A 27,444-nucleotide genomic window follows, 5' to 3' on the forward strand; every position below is an offset into this window, starting at 1 on the left:
CTCTGAGCTTCACTCCCCAGCTACACAGAGGGGGCCTTACATGAGGGTAAGGGCACAGGCCCCTTGCCTTGTAGAGCAGGAGCCCTCCCTGAGAGCGACAGCCCTGCATCAGGACTCTAGTTTCTACTGGACAGAACCAAGTTAGAATATCCCAAGTTGGAAAGGACCGACAAGGATCACCCTGTGCCCAGCTCCTGCCTCCACAGAGGATCACCCAAAATCCAAGCCCTATGTCGAAACACAGTGTCCAAACGCTCCTTCAACTCCAGCAGTTCGGAACCGCGGTGAGTGCAGTCATAAATATGCATTTTTGACCGGGCTCTGTTAGTATCGGAAAAGACAACCGAAACCTAATTCTCCCGCCCCTCGATTTATGGCGGAATCGCTGCCGCCTCCACCCCAGCCGTTAAGAGGCGTAAAGGCTGCCGCCGCCTCACAGCTCGCCCTGCGGGTGTGCGCATGAGCACAGCGCCCTCCCCGGCTCTCCGAACTACCGCTCCCAGAGTGCTCAGCGCGCCGCGGAGCCGTTGCCTGGAGACCGGTAACGCCGCGCTGGACGCGGCCCCAGGTAAGCGGCGGGCTCCGGCGCGGCTCCGAGGTAGGACCGGCTCCGGCTCCGGCTCCATCACCATCACTCCTCGCACAGACTACTAGCCCCGTGTGTCCGCACCTCACGTAATTGTGCCCCCCGGTTAGCATCTCCCTAGGGCCCCGGTGGCCCCTCCGTGGTAGCCTCCCCAGGGGCCCTGCAGGCCTCCTTCGGGATCAGTTCCCTGCCCCTTAGCGCGCCTTTGTTTTTACTGCCTGTCACATATGCGCTCTCTGTAGTTCATTTTTATGACTTTCCTTTACGCTGTGTGTTAATAAGTAACTGTGGTGATATGGCCTGTTTCGAATCTTGCTCAACCGAAACCTGGTTACTCACCTTTATCTGTTAGGGCAGACTTTAATAGACTTAACACTCTCACTTGCATGAGACGGAGCTGGGAGGTTTGGGTCATACGAAGGACTATTTTAGTTTGAAATTAGAGTTAGGTTTTATTTCTTCTGTTTCATTGGAAAATATTTTGTGTGCAACGCAGCAATAGTCAGGTTCCACGCGGGGCTCTCCTGTCCACTTCTTTTATCTCTCCGTTGGAGAACAAAAGACATAATGGGGCTATGACGGTGGTGATGTGTCTGGATCCTGCTTTGTAGCTATAGCCTTCCTGTCTCAGTCTCTGGCTAGTAAACACTTTATATACATAACTTTAATTGCTGCAAGAATTGGTAATTTGTGCTCATCTCCTCTCTCCTAAGTCCTCTATTTTATGAGACAGCAATATTCTCAACGATGAAAAATTATTTCCTTGGGATTTTGTGTTGATTGCCTAGAGCTGATTTTTAATACTAATTGTGTGGTAATGCAGACTGATAATGACACACAGACAGCACTATGCCAGCTATGCCTGATTTACAGTTGTATATTTTTCCCTGCGTATATGAGCACTTAAATATTTTAATTTCATTTTGATTGAAGTTCAGTTTTGTGGAACTCTGTTGTTTGCACATGTTGTGGCTACCAGCGGCCCAGTAAATTGCTGGCATACTGTGATGTGGTCTGAAAGCTAAAAGGAGTCCTTAGTTATTGAATGGTGTGCTGTTTTTCATAAAGAGAAGGAAGAGCCAGAAAATCCTACCAAGAGAATGGCAACTGATGTTGAATTAAACAAGCACAGCTTGGCAAATGGGGAGAAATGTGACACTTTCAAAGCAGAGCTAGACTTGAGAGAGCAACCTGGGACAGATGGTTGGTGCCTAATTCCTCATGGCAAACACCCCTCTTAATAGCCAAAATTTCACTCCTTAGTTCAAGCCCATTTTACCTCCAGGGATGAAATACCAGTGAGTAGCCCATAAATACTGTGCTAAAAGGAATCAAGACTGTAATTAATAAAGGAAAATAAAGTCCTGGGATCAGCTGAGTTTTTCTTCATGTGGGCTAAAGACAAGGAAAGGAACAACACAAGACAGTCTCTCATGAAAGAAAGAACAAGTTACCAAAAGTACGTTTTGAGTTTTGTTCAATACTCACTGGTGGCCAAACCTTTAACAAAAGAAATTGCAAAACAATAACTACTAGATATGTTTGGTTTCTAAAGGATTACTGTTGGCCACATTTTAATCATTATTTAATTCAATGCTTTTTATGCAGCTGAAGCATCAGTCATGGGCTTTGTGAAGGCAAGCACTGCATTTATGAAGCTTTACACATACCTCAAACAATTGTATCATGTATTCAAAACACAGGAAAATCAAATCGAATGAATTTTTATTTGACACGGCAAACAAATTAACTGAGATGGCACTGTCACCCCACATTTTTCCTCTTTCCAGGGGGAAAAAAAAAAAAAAGATTAAATGAGTGAAGGTTCATAAATGTAGTGCCCAGAGGAGGAAAATCAGAACTCAGAGGGATTTTGTCACAGTGAACTTGCGTGAAAGTTTTCTTGGATCAGTCAATATTTAAAACTGCAACAGAAGTAGACATCCTTCTCCCGAACCTCCTTAGGGTCTTAAAATTATATTATTTTTGGCATAGTCTTTGAATGCCACCATAGTAACGTACAATGAACATTACAGCCACTTTCTGTGACTAGAACCCAGATAATGATGGAGGCAGAAATGTTCAGACCCTCTTTCAGCCTAAAGCATTTTCTACAGAGGAGTTAATTTATAATGAAAACTATGATAGACTTAATTTTTAGAAGATAAATGCTAATTAGTTACAATAATTTGAAGTTATAGCACTTTTCTCTATGGATATCAAAGCACTTTGCTAAGATGGGTTAAGTATTATTATCTCATTTTTCACAAGAGAGAACTGAGACAGCCAGAGGTGAAATGGCTGATACAAATACTACACGTCATTACTGGATTTGGAATTAGAGTTCAGGTCTCTGAAGGCTCCACTGTATATTTATGCAACTAATTCAAAACTATTTCTTCAATAGCATCAGTTCTGTTATCTTACTAAAAACTCATGGATTTCATGTAAATATATTGAGATATATTGTCATTGTTTTGATTTGTTTTCTGAATTTAAAATTTTCTGCACATCTATTTTTGAGAACTCTTGAGGGGTAAATGATCATTTTAATTCTTAAATTAAATTATTTAAGAAAATTCAGACTCTGACAAAACCTCAGAACCCTCAGATGAAGATGAAGTAGGGCAAGTTGACTGTATAACAGCATTAATGTCATGTCTGCAATATTTCTTTGCTTTCACTGTCTTTCTGGGGGGTGGCATTATGTTTGGATGCTCTGCCTTTCCTGAAATGCCTGAAAAGACCAAGATGACACAAAACATTTTTTCTCAAACATAATATGACCCAATGCCAGAAAGAAATGCATCTTTAGGGATTTATTCTTGCTTTTGAAGTGCAGCTTACACATACAAACAAATTCATTTTCATACTGGCTGTTTCTTATGCTGAATATTTAGATTTCTTCATATTCAACTAATTAATTTCCTGAATTCTATAGTATTTGTACATAATTGCTCCCATGTCCATTTTGCTTTTTGTGAAATCTATCAGAAAGAAGTTTTCTCTCAAAAACAAAACTCACCCCAGTACACTAAAGAGAAGCCCAAAACATACAAATCTCTCTTCTGCTTCCCCTGTTGCGCAGTATTTAGATGACAGTCTTTCTGTAGCAATGAACACAGAACCCAGAGGTCTAAAAACTGAACCAATTAATTCACCCTATAAGGTAGGACGTATTCTTGGATTTTCCATACTTGTAGTGTACAGGCAGATCACAAATATTATGTTTGGGAATCTTGACATTGTGGAGGAAATGAAGATAGTGTGAACAGCAGACAAAGGCAATAATACTAGAAGTTTCTTTTCACTGCCTCCAGATAAAGAGGACATGTCATCTCCAAATGAACAGGAAGGAGCAGATGAGAAGCCAGCAGAAAGTACACCGGCAGATCACAGCAGTGTCCGTAAGTACTTTCTGCTGTTAAGGTGATTCCAGTAGTAAACCTACAGTAGCTCTTGGCTTCTCACACTGCTCATACTTTCCCTTCTCATATGAGTTCATCTTTGATTACTGTTCTTAGTGTTGTCAAATTTTGTTTTGGTCCTGGTCAAAGATGGCCCCTTCTAGAGATGTTCTGGGCTGACTACTGTGTCAGCAGTTCTTGCCATCCCACAGCCTGCAAAGTCTCTCCCCTGACAACTCTTACTGCTTAGATCTGTTTCCGTAGCCATTACTGCAATCAATTTGCTTCAAAACACTGTTATTTGAAAGCAAACTTCTCCCTACACTTAATGCTAAACAGCAAGAAGTCCACTGTTTGACAGGCTTTTTTTGTTTGTTTTGCTACAATGGAACTACACTATAGATCTATATTTAACCTGATGTGTATAAATAAATTAGTCAAATTAATGCATACCTAAGAGATCCCAATTGTCCTTTACAGAAGAAAGCGAAACTGGTCTTCCAAAGGAATCACCAGCTGGAGGGGAACAGGAGGAAGATGTGGAGCAAGTGGAAACAGATACAGAGAGCATTGGTGGGTACTGCTTTCCTTTGGGGGGATGTTGGCATTGACTTAAAAATCCCACTGCTTTCTGGTTTTCATTTTTTGTCTGTTGTTATCTCACACCAGTGCCATCATGCTACAGTTACAGAGTTTCACTGAGCACTTCCTTTTAGCTTACTTTGTGTACTTCTTTTCACTCTTTTGCCTTACTGGTATCTGAGCCCTTAGTTGGCTGAGGGGGAGAAAAAAAATTAATATAGGGTAAAAAGCTTGCAAAATAGGTAATGGAGATTCAGTTTGCGGTATCTAACTTGAATTCAGTTTTAATAAGTGCTTCTGACTAGTTGGAATTCAAGTTGACAATATTTTGCATTGCAGTCCAGTAAAGAACTTCACTTAGTAACACATTAGCAGTATGCATTTTCTGCGACAATATCTTAAGGTGTTCTGTATGTGAAAAGGCAAAGAGCGCTTGCTTTTACTGGTAGTTTTGTATGATGGTGTGTATTCAGTAGCTGCCGAAAAGACATTTCAAATACTATTTGGTTTTTAAAACCGATACCTAAGCACCAAAGCTGAACTACTTCAGTATCCTAGACTTTGAGTTTTAAAACCAATATTTTTACAATATTCTCATTTTTCCCCCCTCTAAATTCTTCAATTTTGAGTATTCACAGTAGAGTTTTTAAAAACTAGAGGGAGGGATTTTTCCAGGACAAGGTGTTACTCACACAGCATATCCTTGTGTTCAGCTATGGAGTGCCTATTACCCTGTCAAAGTAGATAATGCATGAATCCCTCTCTTCTTCAGCTAAGTACAAATATCAACAAGAAACCTAAGACTTATCCTAAATATAAACATTCTTTACATTCCCACTTCTGACATACAGCGGATGATTTGGAAGAGCAAGATAATACTCAAGTATCCCTAAAGGAAGGAAAAAGCCCTGAGAAGGAAGAAAAGAAAATCTCAGAAACCTTCTTCTATAGTTATGAAGATATATATTCACGGCCATTTGTCACTGAAGACTCAGGGATACCAATTAACCTTCTTACTCTTAAGTATCCTTTCTGTTGAGGCTGTGCGAATTTAAGGCTAGGTATTTCTTAATTTATGTTGATAAAATTGTACTTGTCTAGTTAGGAGTATCCTGTGTGGCGTTAGTGGGATACCCTTGGTTGAGGCATGGATAAGAATCTAGTAGTGGTCCTGGACGAATTTAATCTTAAACATTGCCTTGACCTTATAAACATTTTTTATTAGGCATCATTTTTACTTTCCTTTTTTTTTTCTTCTTTGCAAACACAGTCAAGTTGCTGTTGAAGACTGGATTTTCTCTTCTCTACATCTGCCTGCAGACATTTAAGAAGTGAACCTGAATATTTCTTTAGTTTGAATGCTTGTCTGTAGAAGAGTTCCTATTAATCAAATGCACATTTCTTACATTATATTTGAAAAAAGATCACCAAACATAAAATGTGAATTTCTAGCTGTCCCAAAGGATTCTGCAGAGGCAAGAAGTGTACCCAGTAACGGAAGTGAGAAGGTGGAGCATGAAATTTAGAAGGTCTTCCCTTTGCCTTCGCCTCAGTTATAGAAACTCAATATTGTTTACCTTCCTGTGCATTGAACAAAACTTGCCTACGGTCAGACTTCTAATCAATGGATTCTGTATTCTTGTGTCAGTTTTGATTTAAGCATTTCTATCCATTTAGTAAACTATTCTTGAAAGCCAGCCTCAAACCTTTTCCTTAATGAATTGTTCTCAGATATTCTTTTGGATATGACTGCATCAGAAGTGTAAACCTGATGGTGATGGATAGCCAAAGCCTACTATATGTAGCAGGCAACCAAGTGGTGATTCTGGACCTGAAAACTAAATCTCAAAGTTACCTCCGGAGCAGCAGTGGAGGTGGAATTGGGTTTATTGTGGTATGCCCTTTTTTCTTTTAGGATGTTAGTCCTTCTTATAAAGCAAAATGGTCACTTCACTGCCTAATGGGAGATTTCTACAGCTGCACATGTAAGAAAGTATGGTACTGATTAAAGGAGTTTAGTGCACCATGCAGTACAGGCTAACTCAATCGGTCAGTATAACCAACAGAGCACAAATATCTGCATACTTGTCTCAGGCCCACATAACTTAAAGGGCTGATAAGTGCTGGCTGAAATTCATTTCAGTATCTATAACGTTCTTATTTAAATATTAGTACTCATTTCAGCTTTTTTTTTTCTCTCCCATTCACAGCTAATACTGATATAGTGTTTTGCCAGTGGTTAAAATTTAGAAAATTGGCAACCTAGAAAAATGAAGAGAAAAAGTATCTGGTTTCACTCTAGTAAACTCCTATGAAAATCTTGGAATCTCAGATGCTTTATATGGTTTTGTGGCACCTTGCCCTATGAGTAGCTCTGCCATCTCCCACTTGTACTCCATATGAGCAAAGCTTTCAGTATATCAGCCTCAGTCTGCTCTGCTGATGTAAGCAGCCTTTCATGGAGAATCGTGGTGCATCTGTCCATCTTCAGAAAAATGTAATTCAGGAAGTCTTTTCTACATCTTTCTGTGTAGATGAATGCTAATCCAAATGGTGCATGTGGAAAGATCAGCTAGTGAATTGAGTGAGGTAGGAAAAGTAAAAGAATGCGTGATAAAGGAGTTTATTATACAGTTTCTCATGGTTCTGAAGTATATATGTGTGATAATCCTATTTTGTGTGCCTAGTAGTTTTATGTGCATATAATGGCTTCATTCAGGTATTGAGTAATAGACTGGCAGTTGTTCAGGAAAAACATACAGAAAAATGCAACTTTGTATTTACAGCAATATCTTTTGACTAATGAGTGAGCAAATACAATAACTTCACTAGTAGAATGGAGACAGAGATGTCATTACACCATGAAACTGTACTTTTGCTTTTCAAGGCACACCCTACTCGGCAGTACTTTGCAGTGGGAGAAAAAGGAGAGGAGCCAAACCTCATCATCTACGATTATCCTTCACTGAAGCCTTACAGAATACTAGAAGGTAGTGCAAAAAGTACTATTTTCATTTTACATAAACAATCAGTGCTCGTAGATCCCAGTAGATGGGGTAGAAGCTTATTTTAACTTTATAAGGAATTAAAAGTTTTTGGTATTCCGCATCAGAATAGAAAATACCAATTTCCAGCTTTTTCATTACAGGATTGGAGAAAGCTTTTATTTAGTAGAAATAGCCAACTTCTGTGAATGTTGAGCTCCCCTTAAACAGTTTTTCCTATTGTTTCTTCCCTTTTTTCCATGCATGTGTGGATTGGTATGTTTCTGCAGGTGGAACAAAAAAAGGCTATGTTTTTGGTGATTTCAACCATACTGGCACTCTGCTGGCCAGTATTGGAAGCAGCCCTGACTACATGTTGACTATCTGGGACTGGAAACAAGAAAAGATTGTGTTAAGGTCAAAAGCTTTTTCACAGGATGTTTACAGGGTCACATTTTCTCCAGATAATGAAGAACAGTTAACTACAGCTGGAGTAGGACACATCAGGTAGGTTTACCAATTATGTTTAATATGTATCAACTCTAAAAGCATAATACCTAGATGATGACTAGCAGGAACGTATCATTTGCAAACGCGCATGAGTGGGGAATGCTATTTTACCTTGTCATTGCAATTACAAAGCCAAAAAGTCTTTCAGCTAGTCAGAAAAGTCTTTTAAACACCTTTGTTATCAAAAAGGGATGATGCTTGGCATTCAATATGTCTACTACTGGCTTCATTCTTGTAATTCCAACAAACACCGTTGAAAATTAGTAAAAAAATATGTATACACACCTGTCTTCTAGGTGTTAACAGAGCATTCATGCCTCCTCAGCTTTCTACCAGTGATTTATTGAGCTCAGCTGCTGTTTGGGTAGCCAGTAGAACTGGTTGCCAAGTCATGGGTTAGAAAGACACTGATACCACTGATACAAAATTGTGCTTCCATACACTCCCTTCTGTGCTAAATTCACAGTTCCTTTTTACAATAAATAAGTGAGAGCTTTAAACTCTTTGGGACAGAGACTAACATTCTGAAATATGTTTATCCAGAGTTCAGTGTTAGCACAGCAGGGACTTAAGATACAGCTTGGATGCTATTGTAGTAGGTACTTTTAAAATTACAACACATCTAAAATTTCTTTGAATTTTACGGAGGAATCAGATCAAAATCTGAGATGTGCTCTATAATTTGGTTGCAAGATGGGTCTGAAATAAGAAATTACTTGTTTAGACCCAGAGTGAAAGTGATTTAGAATACATTACTTATGGAAGTCTAACAAAAAAAATCTCTTTTATAAACTCTCTTCTGAGCTCAGATACTATGAATAAACTCTGACATAGCTTTATAACACAGACATACATGACTCTTAACACAAACATATTCAAATCCCAATTTTCAGCACTTAACTTAAATGTAATGTTTCCTGCACACACTGTGTACCATCCCTAATTGCAGCGTATGTTAATTTTTCTGTAAAAACAATAATTTAAAACAATATTTTATACTGATATATATATAATGGTTAACTAGGAATAGCTGTGAAGATCTAGGATAAAACTTTTTGCTGAGATTTTACAGTCACACTCAAGTCCATGGGGTTATTTGTATTAAAATTAGGGAAGAACTTAGTCCCTTGGATTTACAAAGTTGAACATTGTACACTAGAGATAGCAAGAGTAAAATAGACATCTGTAAGCATATGTATGGGTTGTATCTAGAAAGATATAGCTGTTAATTTAACAGTTATTTGTTTTAAATAATAGTGTAACCTTCATTCAGCCCATGTTAAATTCTCCTGGGTTTTTCTTAGAGGTAATATATGGGAAAGTTGGTGTATTTACAAAGCTTTATCTCATTGCAAACAAACAAAAATATCCAAGGTCTCCTGTGAAAAATAATAAGAAATGAACAAAATGGAATCCCTGGTAAGATAATTAGAATGTCTGAGAGAGACTGAAGTGTGTGTCTAGGAAATCTTGTATCAGAGAGGGATGTGCTTTCTTTACTCAGGTTCTGGAAGATGGCTCACACATTCACTGGTCTCAAGTTACAAGGAGCTTTGGGTAGGTTTGGAAAAACAGCAGTGACTGACATTATAGGGTATGTGGAGCTGCCCGATGGGAAGGTAAGTCACAATAAGTTTAATTGATTTTATGTTCCTTCTCACGTTTCGATGAAAAGCTCATTGAGTAAGTTGGAGAGTTACTATTTACTTCTGAGTGATAGGAATTAGACCCTCAGTGCACTGCTCTAATAAGCTAATATTGACATTAATTTGCCAAAGAAAATTGCTTGCTTTGTAATAATTGAAAAGTATATTTAATATTATAATTCCGGGACAAAAGATCTGTATTGGCTTAGAGCTGAAACTCCTCTTATAGCATGGTAAAGATGTCCATGTAAAGAAATGAAAAGTACGTTAGCCACAATCTTCAGTCATTTCAGTGCAGGTAAATGATGTCATATTCCTTAAAAGTTGAATCTTGTCTTCCTTTATAACTTCTCTTGAAAATACCCATGCATTGCTATCTATTTAATGCCTTTGTAGAAGAAAACCACAAAGTTAACCAGATTCTTACCGGTGTTTCTGCATGGTTAAGTACAGTTGCTTGTGTGCTTCTCCCCATTTGCACTGAAGGTTATCTCAGGGGCTGAGTGGGGCAACTTGCTGCTTTGGGAAGGGGGCCTCATCAAAGTGGAGCTCTGTCGAGCTGGACACAAGCCTTGTCACAATGGCCCTGTCAGCCATATAGTTCTGGATGAAGGAGAACTTGTCACTGTTGGAAAAGATGGCTTCATTCGGGTGAGTTTTTTTTTTTGCTCTGCCTTGAGGTGTACAAATTTGTGATCAGCAGATAGATGTCACATTTTCTTTACCAGAGCTTATTTATGAAGACATTTTTGCATTACAGCTGCTTTCTGAGAATTAATTTTTAGATGAGAATAAGGACAAGTCTCCACAGTGTACATGTTTGAATCAGGTTGTGTTTACACACGTTCTGTTTCATTCTGGCAAATGATGTTTCAAAGGATAAACAATGGCAACACTGAAATTAATTTTCTGGTTATTTTAATGCTTAGATTATTTATACAAAAATTAATTAAATCTCAGTGATACACACACTGAAATAGAGGAACAGTCAGAATAAAAAGTACTGGGTGTCCTCAAATTATCACATAATTCTATAAATTAAGGTCAAAATGGTTTAATTATTCATACCAGTTTCTGACCTCATCTGTCAATTATCAAGGATTTTGCTGTGTTGTGTACCTGCTTTTTAAGGGGAGACAATGTGTGTCTTCCCTTCATTTGTGAAAGACCCAGATAACAGGAAGCTATTGTAGACAGCAGAAGGTTTCTAGCACCCTGGTTTTTGGTTTTTTTTTAATATTTCATAAATTGATCTTATCCCATTAGGAAAATTAACTTGGTTCTAAGGGTGCCAACAGACATTTTGTTGTCATGCCACAGAGCAGAACTTGGGTATGTTACTTTTCCCATTTGTCCATATTGCCTCAGTATGAGCAATGCTCAGAGCAGTCAGTTATCACTTCCTATAATTCTGAGGTTCCTATGCATAGTGCTGCCAGTGCCAGGGCTGAATTTAAGCTGTTGTTATATCAGAATTGGACAGGGAACTTTTACATATTCTTTGCATTGCACTCAATCGTATGAGATGGTATTTGCTAATTGTCAGTATTCCAGATTACATTCAGAACAGTGAGACATGTGCTGTGTGTCATACTTTACCTGTATAATCTATCCTCTCCTGGTTTGCTGGGATTTTGAATTTCCCTATTAATTGTATTTGAAAACATGATCTGACCTAATAAAAACCCTGTCTCTTTTTTTGTTTTTAATTCTTTGAAGGTATGGAACTTTGAGGCAATAGATACTGCTGATTCTGTGGATGAGACAGGGTTATTGGAGATGGAACCTATGAATGAACTTCGTGTTGGCAGGAATGTCAGTCTGAGTTTCATGTCTAAAATTCATGACTGTGGACAGCCCTTCTGGTATGCTCAGGTAAGATACACTCAAAGTACCTACAGCCTTGTGGAGAAACTGAATGAGAGAGGCAATGTTAATGAACAGCAGTACAACCTTACAGGTTGGTGCATCTCTTTTCTGTAGAATTCAATCTGTTGGATTTATATTTACCATGTAGTAACATGTGAGTCTATGGTTTGCAGAGCCAGAGCTGCATAAGAGTAGGAGAACATCAAAATTTATTACTCAATTTCTGTTATCCTGGACTGATGGATAGGACTGGTCAGACCAACATCACTTCAGTCATTTCATTTTCACAGTGATAATCACTAAGGAATTTTTAAAGGAGTTATTGTGGGCAATTTTATTTCTACATTGAGGTTTGAAAATATTCAGGTTACATGCTTTGGTTTTGCTTCTTCAGGATGCCAATGGAAGGATCTGGAAGCTGGATTTGACTTTTTCAAATGTAGTAAGTGTATTTTCTGTTTTTTATTTCTTCATCTCCTTTATAGTGACATGTTTTAACTATGTGAGATGCATCTACAACAAAATTTGTGTTTAGTGAAGTTGCAGAGCTGAAAACTTTAGCATTGAAACAGATCTTAATTTTTTTTCCCCCATAATATTATTGATAATCCTGCTCAGTCATTATAATCAAAAGTCATTATTGATTTTTGCTTCCTGAAGTGTTGGCTGCCAAATTCAAATTATCTTAAACTGGAAATAAAAGTTGCATTTATGCAGGAAATGAGTTCAAGGATTGTTTGTATATCCTCTCTAGTTGGTGTATTTGAAACAATCATTACTGTTACCTATATGTTACAAGGAGAACATATGCACTTCATATGTTTTATCCAGCTGACTTCTATTATTACTGCTGGAGGTATTTTTGATGAAGGAATAGATGACAAAGGTAAAATGAGAGCATGTAATTTTTGCTCCAGAACATATTGAAGTTAATGGGAATATTACTTTTGCAATAAATTTTAGGGAAACAACTAAATAATGTTTCAAGAATTTCATGATTAGAAAGAATTAAAACATGCTATAAAAAATAAGATAAAGAATGAACAACAAAAAACAGAGTCCCTTGGATGATAAAAAAAATTTCCAAGATACTACAAGCCCTAGGCTTGACAGTAATTTCTCTGCCTTTAGAGCAATAACTTTTTGCTAAAAATGTTAATTCTAGGCTTGAAACTGTTTAATGAAAGTGGGTATGCTCTATTTCCCTTTATTTTCACACTGAGAATGGTGACATTCTAAATCAACTTAATGTTTCTGTACTAGTTTGCTCATGATCTTTTCATGAGTTCAAAAAAAGTGCCTATAGGCAACTCATGCCTGGTGAATTTTGTTCAAATTTTGCCTAGATTTTTCAGGTTGACTGTAGCTATGGCTAGTAATAACTTCTAAGTGCAGCTCCAGCACAAAGCAAAACTTCTGTTTTCCTGTTTTGCACAACAGACCCATGATCCAGAGTGCCTCTGCACCTTTCACTCTGGAAGGATTGAAGCCATGAGCGTCTCTCCCATGACATACCTTATGGCCACTACTGCTCTTGACCGTAAGTACAATATTCCTTTGCTCTTATACCACTATAACCCTTGTTTTTTTTCAGAACAACGTTGATTGGTTTGGAACTATTTTGTTCTGAAGAAATGGTGTATTTGCTCTTCAAAAACCACTTTACAGACAACTTATTCCTGGGATTAGTTCTTTTACAGTTAGGACAAGTCATTAAATTTTTGAAGTAATACTTTGGGATTATCTCATCTTAAAAGCCTGAGATTTTAATGGGAAAAGTTTTTAATGGGAAGCTTTGTAAATTGTTTGTTCTTTCCAGCCGTTCCTTCAGATGAGACATTTGGTTTTGAGTAACAGCATTTGTATTTAAGCCTCCAGACTGATAAGTGTTGGGATCTTTGTTTTGTAAGGAATTACTTACATTTCCACCATTATGTAAGTCACTGTGAATATTAATATTGTAGCTATTTTTTCAAAGAAATCCATCTCCCTCTCAACAACAGGTAACATGGTAATTACATATATTAAGTTATATAAATATTGCTATTTATGCCTCTTACTGCTAGCCTTACCATAATTTGAAAGAAGAACCACAGGACAGAACATTAAAAATGTCATTTATTATGTTTAGAAAATGCTACAAGATCTTTAACTCAATTATTGTCAGCTGTACCTTGTCATTTGTCTGTGTTATACAACATACATGCACTTCTAGCCTGAAGACAAACTTGCAACAGTTGAGCAGATTGCACTCAGGATATTTACCAGCTGGAATGGAATTTAATGCAAACCAATGTGTGTCTACTAATCTACCTCTGGTGAAATTGGATTTTCTTTGGAAAATCTTCTATTTCCATCCACATAAATATTTTCCTCCCTAGGCAATTTCAAGTAGTAGTGTATCATCTTCTCCTCTGTTGACAGTACAGATTTCCCTTAAGAGTAGTCTACAGTTCTGTGATTACTCAAAAATTAAACATGGTGGTCAGCATGGGACTTCTTATTACACTCCTCAGCCCTGACAACTCATGGGAGTTATTTAAAGAGTGAAGTAAGCTTATGTTTTGTTGATGAGCACCATGCTACTTTGTAACCATCAGTTATGTCTTTCTAGGTGTATGTTTGATACTGAAAGAAAAATTAATAACTTTCCATACAGTTTTTCATTCAAATAAATAGAAATTTCTCCATAAATCTTAAACTGGAAGTGACATTGTAAGAAATAAATTCCTATTGTTTCCTTTACATGCAGGGTCAGTGCGTATCTATGATTTCATCAGCAACAGTCAACAGAGCGAAATTAAGTTTAAACAAGGAGGAACAGCACTGGCATGGGCACCTCATGTTGTAAGTTTTTGTTTGCATGTTAACAAAAACTCATAAAGGACCTACAAGTCTGCAAGCATCAAGAAAAATCCTCAAGGTGCAAGATATCAAAGAAGTTACTGTTTAGTCCATGCTGGAATTTACTGTATTAGGATGTATGTATAAACTTGTGTAGCAGTATGTATGTATACAGTGCACAGTTTGATTTTACTGTGAGTTGTCAGGTATCCAACTTAGTGAAATTTTAGAATCAGATCTGTGTGCAGTCCAGGAAGTAATGTTAGTTTATAGACTACCAACTTCTGTTGAATCCAAGAAGAGTGATCATCAATTAACATAAATTAGTTAACACATTTCAAAATGACAGCCCAGAAAAGTCTATCACTTTTAGACATATTTACTAATTTTAATTAAAATAGTATCTAATTATGTTCTTAAAGAAACATAGCAAGCCTGGTGGTTTTACTGCAAGCAGATTTATAGAGTGCTTTAGCTGAATTTCAAAGGCAAGGACAGCCCTGGGACAGTACACTTGTAACTGTAATTCCAGTCACACAGACTCACAGGGATTCTGTTAGGGAATGTTTTGGTCATCACCTATGTTGCCAGAATAACTTGTACAGCACTGCAGAATGAAATCAGATCCGTTTTGTAAAAGTTGATACTAAACAGACTGAAAAATCAGGGGTATTTTGTCTCCCTAGCTTCTCTTAAACTCCCATTAAATACTTGCATGTAGGTTTAGATTCTTGAACATATTTGAAAATCTGCACTATTAATCTAAAAAAACTTCATTCCACATACTTCAGAGCATCTGTATCCTATTACATCCTCATAGACAAGCTGCCAAAGTGGAGGTTAAGTAACTGACATAGATATTAAACTGCCTGAATGGCTGGGCCTCAGGGGGCAATGATGAGTAGCACAACCTCCAGTTGGAGAGAAGGCTCTAGTTGTGTACTCCAGCAGTCATTACATGGACCAATACTCCTCATTAATTACCTGAATACTGGGACAGAGTGCACCTTTGGTAAGTTTGCAGATGATAAATACTGAGAGGAGCAGCTGATAGGCCAGATGGTTGTGCTGCCATTCAGAGCAACCTGGACACGCTGCAAAACTGGGCTGAGAGGAATCTCATGGAGTTTGACAAAGGAAAAACACAAAGTTCTGCATTCTGGGTAGGAATACCAGAGGCATCAGTACTTCCTGGGAGCCCACCAGCTGAAAAGCAGATTTACAGAGAAGGATCTTGGGATCCTGATAGATGCCAACCCGGTCATTAACCAACAATGTACCGTCATGGCAAAGAAGGCCAACTGTATCCTTGGCTGCATTAGGAAGGCTGTTATTAGCTAGTCAGGGAGGTTATTCTTCCTCTTTACCCGGTGCTTGTGAGACCACATCTGGAGTACTGTGTCCAGTGCTGGGCTCCTCAGTAAAGATACAGATTTACTGGAGGGAGTGAAGTTCAGGGCCACAGATCTGAAGACCATGAATGACTGACTACTTTTGATCATCTAGGGAGCAAAGTTGCCATACACCTGCTTATTACAGAGATGATTTTTAGAATATGGCAATATAGGCTCATCTCTCAAGAGAGCTGGAAGACTGTTACACCTACCCAGCTTCCTATAATAACCTCTTTAACAGTTTCATACATAGCATTGTGCTTTTACCAGTTGCTCGCCAATGTTACCCATTTACCCTTGTCTCTTCACACAGCAATTTTCATTCTAGTCTCATTTCTAGTATACATTAGTGTACACATTGTTACAGCCTGTACATAACCTTATATACATGATGGTGCAGTCTGCAACATATCTGAATTTTACTCAGCTTATAAATCACTTCAAGATGCTACTGTATACAGCTATTACCAGCTACATCTGTGAGTCCAGATAGATCCAGCTAAAACACAAGACTGTTTCTGCTAACTCTTCTCTCTCACAGTTTAAGTCTGTCTACTTTTTTATCAGTTGGATTACCCTCAAGGCAAATTAAAGTCTCCATAACCTCATCATATTTCTATCTCAAGTAGGTATCTCAAGTCCCTGTTGACAGCTGTACTTTACATGGTCAGCCAGACAAGTTTATGCCCACATCTCTTCAAAAATCATACCCACATTCAATGCCAAATCTTATATTCAGGATAGTATACTAATTATTTTTTGAATTCTAAATCTTCTCCTGTCAGTATGAACCACCTTTTCCTCCAAAGTTGTAACTACATTTTCACCAATGTTTCCAGTCTCAAAGCATGTCATCAATAAGTAAAATGAAAACGACAGAAAAACAAACCGATGAACCAATTTAACCGCCCCTCACCACCACCTTTACTCAGTCCTACCCTTCCCTTTATGGTAGCATATTAGAAAGAATAAACAAAATTTCCCCTGTCACACGCATGTTAGATGAGTTACAAGTTAACAGCAGAACATGTGACATACAGATTATTATTCTAAACTCCTTGAAGTACACTGATTTTTTTCTTCATTCTTCCACTCAAAGGTAAATCCTAATGGAAGTGTAATTGCTGTGGGGTTTGAAGATGGTGTTGTCCGCATAATTGAAGTTTATGATCCCAAAGAACTGCCCACTCTTGCAGGACGAGCCAATATAAGAAATGCAGAGATAAATCTCAAACAAGCTTTCAAACCTCATACTACTGCAGTTACAGCCTTGGCATATGAACGAAATGGAGATGTCCTTGCCACAGGGGTATGTATCACTTCCTTTGTTTATTTTTATTAAGCAACAACTTCCAAGATTATTTAAAGAGTTGAGGCAAATTTTGGTCACTGACAATGCAGTTATACTTCTGTTATTGCTGTCGATTGCTTCTTGTACTTCTTAGTAGTGCCAGGGGAAAAGAAGGATCTGTTTGCACGCACTTTGTTTCCTGAAGGAAAGCAATCATGCAATACATACAATTTGTTTTTTGAATTACTGGATTGTTTAATGTGAATTCTGTAATCCCTTTTGAAGATGCATTTGACTTATTTTTGAATTACTTTAGTAGTATCTTGCATCTAGTAAAAGCAAGTCCATTTGTATACCAGCTTGGCAGAATACCAGTAGATACCCAACACTGTTTTGCATTACAAGATCAACTGATCAGTTTGTCAGTGTCTGCTACGCTTTGAAATGATTTCCAGTCAGAAAACTGGAAACAAGTTACAAGCCACATCAGAGATCAAAACAGGAAATCTAGACAACTGATTTAGAGCATCAGAATACAAGGCTGCAAACAGATATACCTCTGACATGGTTCAGGCTAGGGCTGAAGACCAGGGCCTAACCTTTAGGTGAGTTCCTGGAGCAGTGGGCAAAAGGTGCATGAATTGAGATGCCAGGAGAGGCTCATAAGGGAAACTGAGGCCTACAGCTCTACTCAGCAGCCTACAGGAAGTTGGTCAGGATTATTATTCCCCTGCACTGTAATCATGAAAATCCAATTTTAAGTTCCAAGGTACTTGCAAGTCCATTCATCTAGCCAAAGAACATCTGAAGGAAGTGTTTCACACAGTACTTAGAATTGTTCAGATGTTTTGTCAGCTTTCATTCAGTAATGATCTTTTTTTTCCCCTTTTTTTCCTTCAGAGTAAAGACAAAACAGTTTTCTTTTTTGCTGTTGAAGATGAATACAAGCCAATTGGATTCATCCATGTCCCTGGGCCTGTGCAGGCATTACAGTGGTCTCCACCTTCTCATGTGAGTAATACATGCTTGCTTTTTTCTTTCTTTGCTGTGTCAGAATGAAAACAAGTGAAGGTCCACCACTCTAGCTACATTCTCTATATACGGTGCAAAAGATGTTTTGCTGCTTTTTTCTACACACTTCCAGAATGAAAGTTAGATACGTTGTAGCTGTACCTCTAATTCAGTCACTTTAGATAAATTTTGGAGTTTGCATAATCAAGAACAGAAACATAGATAAGCCACAGAATTTTGTGCAGTATTTTGAGTTCCTACCTTGAACTAACAAGTCTGTGCCTTTTGGCCACATTAATACAACCATTTGCAGTTGTAGACAAAACTTTCAGAGCACATTAAGAAAGTTTTTGTGTGCTTCTCTGAACTTACATGAAGTATTCATTGACATAAACAAATAGACTTGATAGTACTTTAGAAATTTGGTGTGGTTATGGTAACATGAATTTTTTGTTGGTCCAGTATTGTTATTTAGAAGGAAGATAGTTCACTACATTTAGTACTGACAAAGTGGCCACCAGGATGCATTATAACACTTTACAATGGCAAACTTCAACTATTATTGCTTGTTTTTTGGGAGCCGATAAAAATCGCACTGGGAAAAGAGCTCTTGCTAGCATGGACTTTATCTTACAGCAGAACTGACAAGTTTTGGTCAAATGGTTACATTTTAGGTCCTTTGCTTGAGGACAAGATGCTTCTTACTACCTGTATAGCAAACAGGTATACAGATTGTAAAGTAAAGAGGTATAGGACCAGAGAGATTATTGCATTACAAAGGAGCAATGAAATAAAGAGCTTACCTGTGTCCTGGGCTCATAGAAGAGCTCCAAGAGGAGAGATCTCCAGATAGAAATACTTCTTCCTTGGGAGTCAGCCCTTAAATGGGGTCTAGGAGGGGTGGAGCCAGGCCAGTCACTCAGGTGAAATTGAGTTCACCTGTGTCTCTGCGGCTGACTCAGCGCATGCCTTAGGTGGTCAGTCAGAGGTTCAGGCCGTGATTAACAGCTCCCATACACTACCAGAAAAGTATCCATCATGTTTTTGATGTGTCACATTCCTCCGAGTAATTTTTACTACAAGTAACAGGTCTACACTGCTAGATGCGAATGCTTGATAAACATAATTCAAGCATCAGAGTGTTTGTTTTTTCTTTTCTCTTTAAATAAGCACCATGGTAATTAAATGCTATACATTTAATGAATGTGTCTGTAAGGATGAGATTTTATAGAAGATATGATTCCTCATTAATGTTTCCTCAGCAACTCTAATATATCCCCTGGCACATTTTTAGTGTTGGGTCAGATGGTAATCTCTCTGTTCTCCAGATAGCTTATGAAAATTGAAACTGCATACAGGCTTGCATTATAAATTCTCAAAACATTAAATAATTATTACACCCACCTGTAATAATTATTTAATGTCTCTTCTTCCTGACCAGGCATTTTAAGGGAATCAGCATGTACTGACAATTAAAAACAGCAAATAAACTTAAGCTAAATAGCATTTGGCAAGATTCCCAGGCCAGTCTTGAAGGTATTAGGGGATTTAAAATCATAGGACCATACAAATTTTCAAGCATTTATCAAAACAAAAACTCACCTCCTAACTTCTGGGCCAGGTTTATCTTTAAATTTACCAGACTTCCAATATAGATTCTTCCTAGATTGATGGTGTTCTGTATAATAGCCATTTTGTATAAGGCAAGGACTTTTTAGGTTCCTTAGTTTTTCCTGGGATACATGTGTGGAGGTCACTACAAAATACCATCTCCTATTTATTTCTTTGGAAAGTATAACAGATACAAAGAATACAATAACACTATTTGATAGAGCAAATCCTCAGCTATAAAAAACTCTTCTTCGACATGATCACTGCCATTAGCCGTGCATTTTCACCAGTGATGAACAAGAGGAAAAATCTACACTAGCAGAACCAACCCAGTGTTTCACAGCAAATCCAGACTATATGGTGGGTATAGTAGGACAGTCCAACCAAGGCTGGCAGATGTGCTCCATGATTTTCAAACTGGTATGAGGCCTGGTGTTAATGTGTTGCCAGAGAAAGAATGTCTTCTTCTCTGGCCTGATTCTGGAAGTTTGAGTCTTCAGTTTAGTCAGCATCACAGTGAAGTGGTCACAGTTGATGGTTTGTCTGGGTTCCAGGAAATCCAGAAGGATGACCCCTTTGCTATCCCAAAAGAGAGTGCACATGACTTTATCAGCTGAGGGCTGCATCTTGAACTTTTTCTTTGATGGGAAACTCACATCACCATTCCATAAACTGCCATTTTGACTGCAGCTTGTAGTGGTGACACCACATCTCATCACTGGTAATCATGCAATGTAGGAAACTGTCACCTTCAGCCTCGCATTGGTTCATCAGGTCCTGACAAGCGTGCATATAGTTTTCTGTATGTTTCAGTGTGAGCATCTGTGGGACCCATCTGGCTCAAACTTTGCAATGTTGCTACCATTGTTTCCAACATACTGAAGCTGATACTCAGCTCTGTACACAGTTCCTTGATTGTAATACTCTGACTCTCACAGATAAGCTAATCAAGATGCTCTTCATTTCTTGATGTGACAGTTGTGCATGGTCATCCAGAACATGGCTCATCTTTTATGTTGATGTCACCAGTGCTAAAATGCCTCACTGTACTCACATTCACTATTTGGTCTCCATAAATGTTCAGCAAGTGTCAGTGAATGCCAATGGGTGCCATTTTTTCCTCATGTGGGAGTTCAGTTTCATACCTTCGCTTCTTCTACACTTCCATGTCAGACCCCACAGTGACAAAATGTAAGGGAATATTGGTGGAAAGGTTCCGTCTCTACTGCCATACCACCAACAACCACCTCTGATGTCATGGGCCAACATAATAAGAGAGGAGGCACTGCTTTCAGAGTAGCCCTCATATAAGAGATGTTCACTGGTTTCTGGTGTCCATATGAGGCTATCCAATCAAATAGCACAGTTAAGAGCTAAATTCCATTTATACATCTGTCCCATGCTTGTATTTTTTGTGTTTTTTGTGTGTAGGTGGCGAGCATGCTTCTCATCCTTTGTGAAAATGGATATGTTCTCCAGGTTCCTGCCCCTCTCCCTGAGAAACAGGATACAGCATCCACCTATCATATCAAAAACCTGCCAACAGAGTACTTTCATTTTTATAGCATTAAATCCCGAATCAAGGTAAAGAAGTCTCCTTTGGAGGAATTTCATATTTATGTTCAGAGGACAAAGCTTCCTCTAAGAGCTTCTACTCTCTATTGAAGTGCAGGATTTTGGCTAAGCTTCTTAGGAGAGAAGGCAAGGTGGAGTCCATTTCAGTGTTTGAAATTTCAAGTTGTTTGTTCATTCAAATATAAAATGCATCACACTAAAAACATGTTGTGTGTTTTGATTAAACATTAGTGAAAGTGAAGTTAGCACATTAGTTTTTAAAATATTTTTATTTTGGTAATTTTTAGAAAAAGTATGTTTCTTTATTTGATGGTAGCCCTGCAGCAAATTCCTTTGAATGGTCATAAAAAACTAACGTGGTCACTTTGAGGCAAGCTTTTTTTTTTTTATTTTCAGCAGTTATACATTCCCATTTTTTTCTGTTGTAATAACTTAAAGGGACATTCTTACCCTCTGTATTGAAATTATGCATTTCTGAGTAAAAACTACCTTTTTAGAAGATGTGCAGAAAGTGTTATGCCAGTTGTCAGCTATCTTGAATTTCAGGAAATTAGAAACAGAGCTGGTCTTAGGCTCAAGAGCAGAACTGCAGTGAGCAGGCTTTCAGTCCAGCATTCAACCCACCATTATCCTAGCAGCCTATCTGGTTCTATTCTTAACCAGCAATTTCTCTGCTTTCACTGTTCACTGCTTCCGTATTCTGATAAGTGCATCACTGAATGTCAGACAAAGCCTCATTTCTTGTTATAACTAGGAGGATGTCAACATTCAGGATAAAGATTCGGTGGTGGTTTTCTCACATTAAGAACCGCAAAGGTAGCATACATGTCAAAGAAAAGATTGAATGTATTATGTGTGGAGTTTTTGGTGGTTTTGTTCGTTTGTTTTAGTCAAAAGAGAACAGTATAAATATAAATTTATACACATGTATAAGACACAGTAAGTCTTAGGAAAATAGCAAATGTTGTCACCTCACTCCTCTGGGAGAACAGATCAATAATTTCAAAGTTGCAACAAGGATGTTTCAGATAATATGTAAGGAAAGATGTAACAGTAAGGGTGGTGAAACACTGAAATAGTTTACATATACCATGGAATCATAGCAGGAGATTTATAAAGCGTAGATCAGACAGACATCAACACATAATACTTAAGGTTTAACTGATGCTGCTCTGGGGCAAAAGAACAGTCTTTCGAGATCCTTTCCAGGCATTTCTCTATGACTTTCTATCAAATATTTTCTCAGGAAAAGCCTTTTCTGAGGAACGTTTGTTATTTGTTTTTGCTCAAGGTGGCTTGAGTGGAAAGGATGTTTTAAAGATTTTGTGTATCCTCCATTCAGTTTTAAGAGGAAGTCAAGTCCATTACAGCTTCTCTCTTTTCCTGTATGTACATCAGTGACATATTAGAACCTGAAAATCTGACTTCAGCTTTCCAGGTAGTTTTTATCCTTTCCAGGAAGATTTCTGCATAAGTAGCATACTAATAGTGGTTAATATTGTGAATAATCTCCCTGAGGAAATGCTGAAGTCTTCTTCTTATGCAGAATGGCTTCTGTTTTCAAGGACCATGATTTAAACATCTTGGAGGAGGGAAATGGGCACTTCCCATGAGGTCTGGTTGGTTTCTGCCTAGTTGAAGGAAAAGAGATTTCTCTGGATATTCTGTGTATGTAATGCCAGAACCACCTTGATTTTTGTTTATGAGAATACTACAGTCAGTAATTCATGAATTGCATTGGTTTCATGTCTCTGTGTTTCACTGCTTGCTGTAACAGCTGGAAGAGGAGATTGCACTGAGAGAGAGAAAAAAGCAAGAGAAGGAAAAAGCAAAACTCGAATGGATAAAGCAGCTACAGGAGATGGGAAAGGAGGTGGAAGAAGAAGAACCTGAAGAAGAAGAAGAGCCATTGCCATCAATCTACATACCAGAGGAGCCCAGCCCCATTCTCTGTGGGTTTTATTCAGCACCTGGGAAATTTTGGCTTTCCTTGGTAAATTCTTTTTTTTCTTCTTCTTCTTTTTTTCTTTTTTTTTTTTTAAGTTGCTTGGACTGCAAGATATAGCAACATTCCACTCCCATCTGAGTGTCTTCAGAAATTCATTATTTGAAACCTGCAGTCTCTGGAATACAGAATTCCCATCATAGTTGATGGTTTCAATGATCTTTTTGAAGCAAACCAGTAGTGTTAGTCCAATTCAGAAATTTTTCAGTTAGTGTTCTTCTTCATGACACCTGAATGGGCAAAAAGACTAATCTGTTCCCTTTCTAGTAGAAAGTACAATCTTAACATATTGATAGGCTGAATTGTAATGCCAATCATAATTATAGATTTTCTCTGTGGGTATATAGGTTCTCTAGATGTGTTTTTTAAGCTATTCTTGAGAAAGAAAAATATTATTCAGAAAATTCTGTGTTCTTTTGTTACCATTTCTTTATGTTCATTCACTTCAGGGTGGGTATGACTCAGGTTTCCTTTATCACTGTGCATTCTCCTCAAATGAGCACCAAGAAGACCCTGAAAATAGGCAAGATGAACCTTTTGAAGTGATTCCTATTGAGGGCACTGATGACAACCCCATCCACCAGATCTCCTTCTGGTAAAACAGTTTAAAAGATAGTCTTTAGTTTAAAAGATAACTTTGTTATTAAGCTTGATGAAACTGAACTCGAAAAGGAGGAGAGTACACTACTTGGTTCCTTTTTAATTGTGGGTCAATTCAAGTGTACAGGAACTCTTCCTAGTTCTTCTGGCACCAATTTTCACTTAGTGCTTACTGGAGAACCATTAGAAGCTTCTGCTACCCTTCTAGATGGATTGTAGATCACCACTGGTTCTCTTCGCTACTTAGCAAAGAAAGGACACGGTTAGCTCTGAAGGAGAATACTGAGGGATCAGTCCATCTCCTTTCTCCGGAGAACACTGACTTCTCAGGACATTCTGTGAAGTGTATGAACGAAAAGAGTGAGCTATTTTCAGAATCCCAGTGTTAGGGTTCCCTGTGGCTACATATGATCTGCATCTTAGGAGGCAGGTTTATTTCAGATTTTAATCCACAGCTATCTGCATTCTACTTGGCCACTATCTGCACGAGATGGAGATTGGGAAGCAAAACTGTTTCTCTAACTCTGCACTAGCTATCTGCTACATTGCCCAATTTAGGGCTGAGACTAGTTCTGTGATACCCAGCAGATGCTAGAACATTACTGAGAAGCCAGCTGACTTGAAAAAATGTATGTAGTAATACCACACATACTTTAAATGGTGCAAATACTTTGCTGCTAACCTACAAACTTGGGAAGGGTCTATTTATTCAGCTAGATTCTCTCTTTAGAAGCACTGTGCTTACTTGTTGCAAGTTACATTGTATTACTGTTTCTGGTTTATTATTTGACAGTAACAGCAGATTATTGATGTTCTGTGGGATGCAGAATGGTGCCCTGCGTGTTTATCCTCTCCAAGATAAAGACCTCTCAGTGAATACCCTGAAGGCATACTGGTCGCTCAGTGTACATGACAATGATTATGGCCAGATCCGGGGGATCTGCTGTAGTTATGATGATAGGTTTCTGATTACCTGTGGTGGAGATGGAAACATTTTTACCTTCAACATCTTGTCTCCAGAGGATGTTCACGAAGAGTTAAAAGCCAAAATCCCTCCTCCTAGGGTAAGTCACTAAATGAAAATCCCCCAAACTCTTCGTTTTATCATATGGATTGTTGCAGCTCCGGTTCCAGAACAATTCTGAATACATGCCCTGTTACCTTATTTCAGTGAATTAGGCCTAGTTGCTATGAAGCTACAGCAAATGGCTAAAATCCAGTTCAATAATTTGGCATCATAGATCTTTCGTAGCAAAAGCTAAGATTTCCCAAACAATTTGGACGAAGAGTTCTTGCAAAGCCTTTCCTAGTAAAGGGGTGATATGACTGCATTGCTCCTTCTCAGTCTTTTATGTTTTTCTCCAAATACACATAGTATGTGTGGTTCATATGTAATATTCTACTATCTTTTTCTGACTTGAAGATGTAATCACAGATATAACTAGAATGAAAAAAAACACAAGGATATGGCATTCCTAATGTCTCTCTTGCATTTTATTCCAGTAGAGTATGATTCTGCTCTGTATGGGGATTCTAAAATTAGTCCTGGAAAATACCGATTGTATGATTTCTCAATGCCTTTGGTACCATTAATATACTATTCACAAGTTGGACTTTTTTTAATTTGCAAAATAGTTTAGCATGATGATGATCTTGTTCCTCTTTCAGTCATTCACAGCATTAGCAGTAATAATTTTGCAGATGTCCAGTAATCTTTGTGCAGCTGTTTACCTTTAGCATGTTTGAAGAGATGACACCAGAACGTGATAACAAGTATTCTACTGATAATATGCAAAGAGAGACACAAATCAGCAACCACACATTTTAAAAATTTCATGAGTGTTTGAATGAAACAAAACTAACTTGAAGGAAGCAATTAAAACTGTTGAGTAAGGAAGTGCTATCATATGCAATTAATTTTGTAATGATTATGTATTCAGTATACCTTAAAAATTTAAGTATCAACATAAAACAAATTAAACTTTTAAATATTTTTAATATTAGTCAGTAACTACTTTTTGAAAGATTCTTAGTGAGGAGGCAGAGAGGAAATTGGGATTTTAGTTATTTGGGCTAAATTGTTCATGCTAGTCGAAATTCTTGACCTGTATTAGAAGAATATTTAGCACTGAAAATAGACTAAAAATTATTTTCTTAAATAAAGTGAATAATTGTAACCTGTGGTATCAGAGCCTTACTAGCCGCAGTTTTACAAGTAGTAACTAATATGCAATTATAAACATATATATGGTTTTAGCATTCTGAATAGATAAGTAGCTCTATATAAAGATCTTTATGGCTAATTGCTATTGTGCAGGCTAGCAACATTGCTTAATGACCATCCTAATAGGGTTTTTCTCTTATCAAAGTAAATCTTCGTTAAGTATCTATTCAAGTTTTAAATCATATGGAAGACTTTTAAAATTCCATCGTAATTAAACTTAATGAGATTCCTAGAGAATCAAATATAAGTCCTCTGAAACTAATCAAGTTAAATTACAGATCAATTTAGTACCATTGTATTCACTGTAGAGTGATAGGCCCCCCTCTTGTCTTGAAGCATGATTTCCTAAGGAAATGAGTCTTGTATGACTGCAGTGTCCATCCATCATTCCTAACAGCTAATAATTGGGAACCCATTACACAGTCAGCAGAAGCAAACCAGATGAATGGCACTTGTAACTTGGAATCAGACTGGGATAGAATGTCTCTTATCGGCCTGGCAATTAGTGGGGACAGGAGAATTATATATGATTGTAGGGTCTGTGCAGTGAAGAACCAAAAATGTTATGGGACAGTGAAGCTGGGACAAGCAGTGATGTAGGGGTTAATGTTGATGGGAAGAATATAGGATTTCTGTTCTGTCCCAAAGAACTCAGCTCCACTTGTTCTTTTACATGTAAACTAACTTAAAATTGTTTCTTGTTTTTGAAATGATACAACCTGATACATAAGACTAGTATAGCAGTATTGATCATGAAGATTTCTTCTGATTTTGTGAGAAGCAGTGAGAATTCTATCTTAATGTTTGTAAAAGCTTTACTGTCTGTTAATACTATTATTGTTTGTTTAAAAGCAAGACATTTTTATTTCAGAGGGGTCTAGAGAAGGAGAAGGCTGCTGAAGACATTGAGGATCCCAATGCTTGCAAGTAAGAGATGCTTGAATAATGATAAAAGAGATTTCCAAGCATTAGCAGCTCTTTCTTCAGACTACATTTCTCTTTTTGGCTGTTAAGAGAAAGGATGAGTTGATCACTCTCAGTTTGGGTTACTTCTTCATTACACACAAGTTTTTTCAAGCTTTGCCTCCATTTCTTCTACTTTTCTCTGGAAATAATTCAAATATATGACTCTGAGACTTATGTAACTTCAGACAACACAAGGTCAAAGCTAAAGCACTATGATGTTAGAACCACATAAGTATACAGTAAGTTGGCTTCTTTCTAAGTTATCTTCAGAGCCATTGAATTCCCTTGAAGTTAAAGGCTGTCAAGAAAATCTAAAAGATTACATAAGTTGTAATCTCC

General features: G+C 37.8%; 1 protein-coding gene across 3 annotated transcripts in view; it reads left to right on the plus strand.

Moving 5' to 3' along the window:
- The first annotated feature begins 401 nt into the window (after window positions 1-401).
- Window positions 402-27,444, plus strand: part of CFAP44 (cilia and flagella associated protein 44) — a 44,325-nt gene continuing 17,282 nt past the window's right edge. For all 3 annotated transcript variants that reach the window (XR_005839287.2, XR_005839288.2, XM_015296532.3), the window contains exons 1-20: window positions 402-568; window positions 3,907-3,993; window positions 4,474-4,566; window positions 5,427-5,598; window positions 6,307-6,469; window positions 7,463-7,565; window positions 7,850-8,066; window positions 9,574-9,688; window positions 10,202-10,366; window positions 11,435-11,590; window positions 11,979-12,026; window positions 13,025-13,124; window positions 14,337-14,431; window positions 16,922-17,131; window positions 18,014-18,124; window positions 21,167-21,319; window positions 23,088-23,303; window positions 23,765-23,910; window positions 24,709-24,979; window positions 27,011-27,066. Coding sequence is in view for 1 of the 3 variants with exons in the window: in XM_015296532.3 (XP_015152018.2) it covers window positions 460-568; window positions 3,907-3,993; window positions 4,474-4,566; window positions 5,427-5,598; window positions 6,307-6,469; window positions 7,463-7,565; window positions 7,850-8,066; window positions 9,574-9,688; window positions 10,202-10,366; window positions 11,435-11,590; window positions 11,979-12,026; window positions 13,025-13,124; window positions 14,337-14,431; window positions 16,922-17,131; window positions 18,014-18,124; window positions 21,167-21,319; window positions 23,088-23,303; window positions 23,765-23,910; window positions 24,709-24,979; window positions 27,011-27,066 (2,786 nt within the window). In the remaining 2 variants the exon portion in view is untranslated. The remainder of the gene's footprint in view (window positions 569-3,906; window positions 3,994-4,473; window positions 4,567-5,426; window positions 5,599-6,306; window positions 6,470-7,462; window positions 7,566-7,849; window positions 8,067-9,573; window positions 9,689-10,201; window positions 10,367-11,434; window positions 11,591-11,978; window positions 12,027-13,024; window positions 13,125-14,336; window positions 14,432-16,921; window positions 17,132-18,013; window positions 18,125-21,166; window positions 21,320-23,087; window positions 23,304-23,764; window positions 23,911-24,708; window positions 24,980-27,010; window positions 27,067-27,444) is intronic.

The sequence above is a fragment of the Gallus gallus genome, chromosome 1, assembly GCF_016699485.2.
Source record: "Gallus gallus isolate bGalGal1 chromosome 1, bGalGal1.mat.broiler.GRCg7b, whole genome shotgun sequence".
NCBI lineage: Eukaryota > Metazoa > Chordata > Aves > Galliformes > Phasianidae > Gallus > Gallus gallus.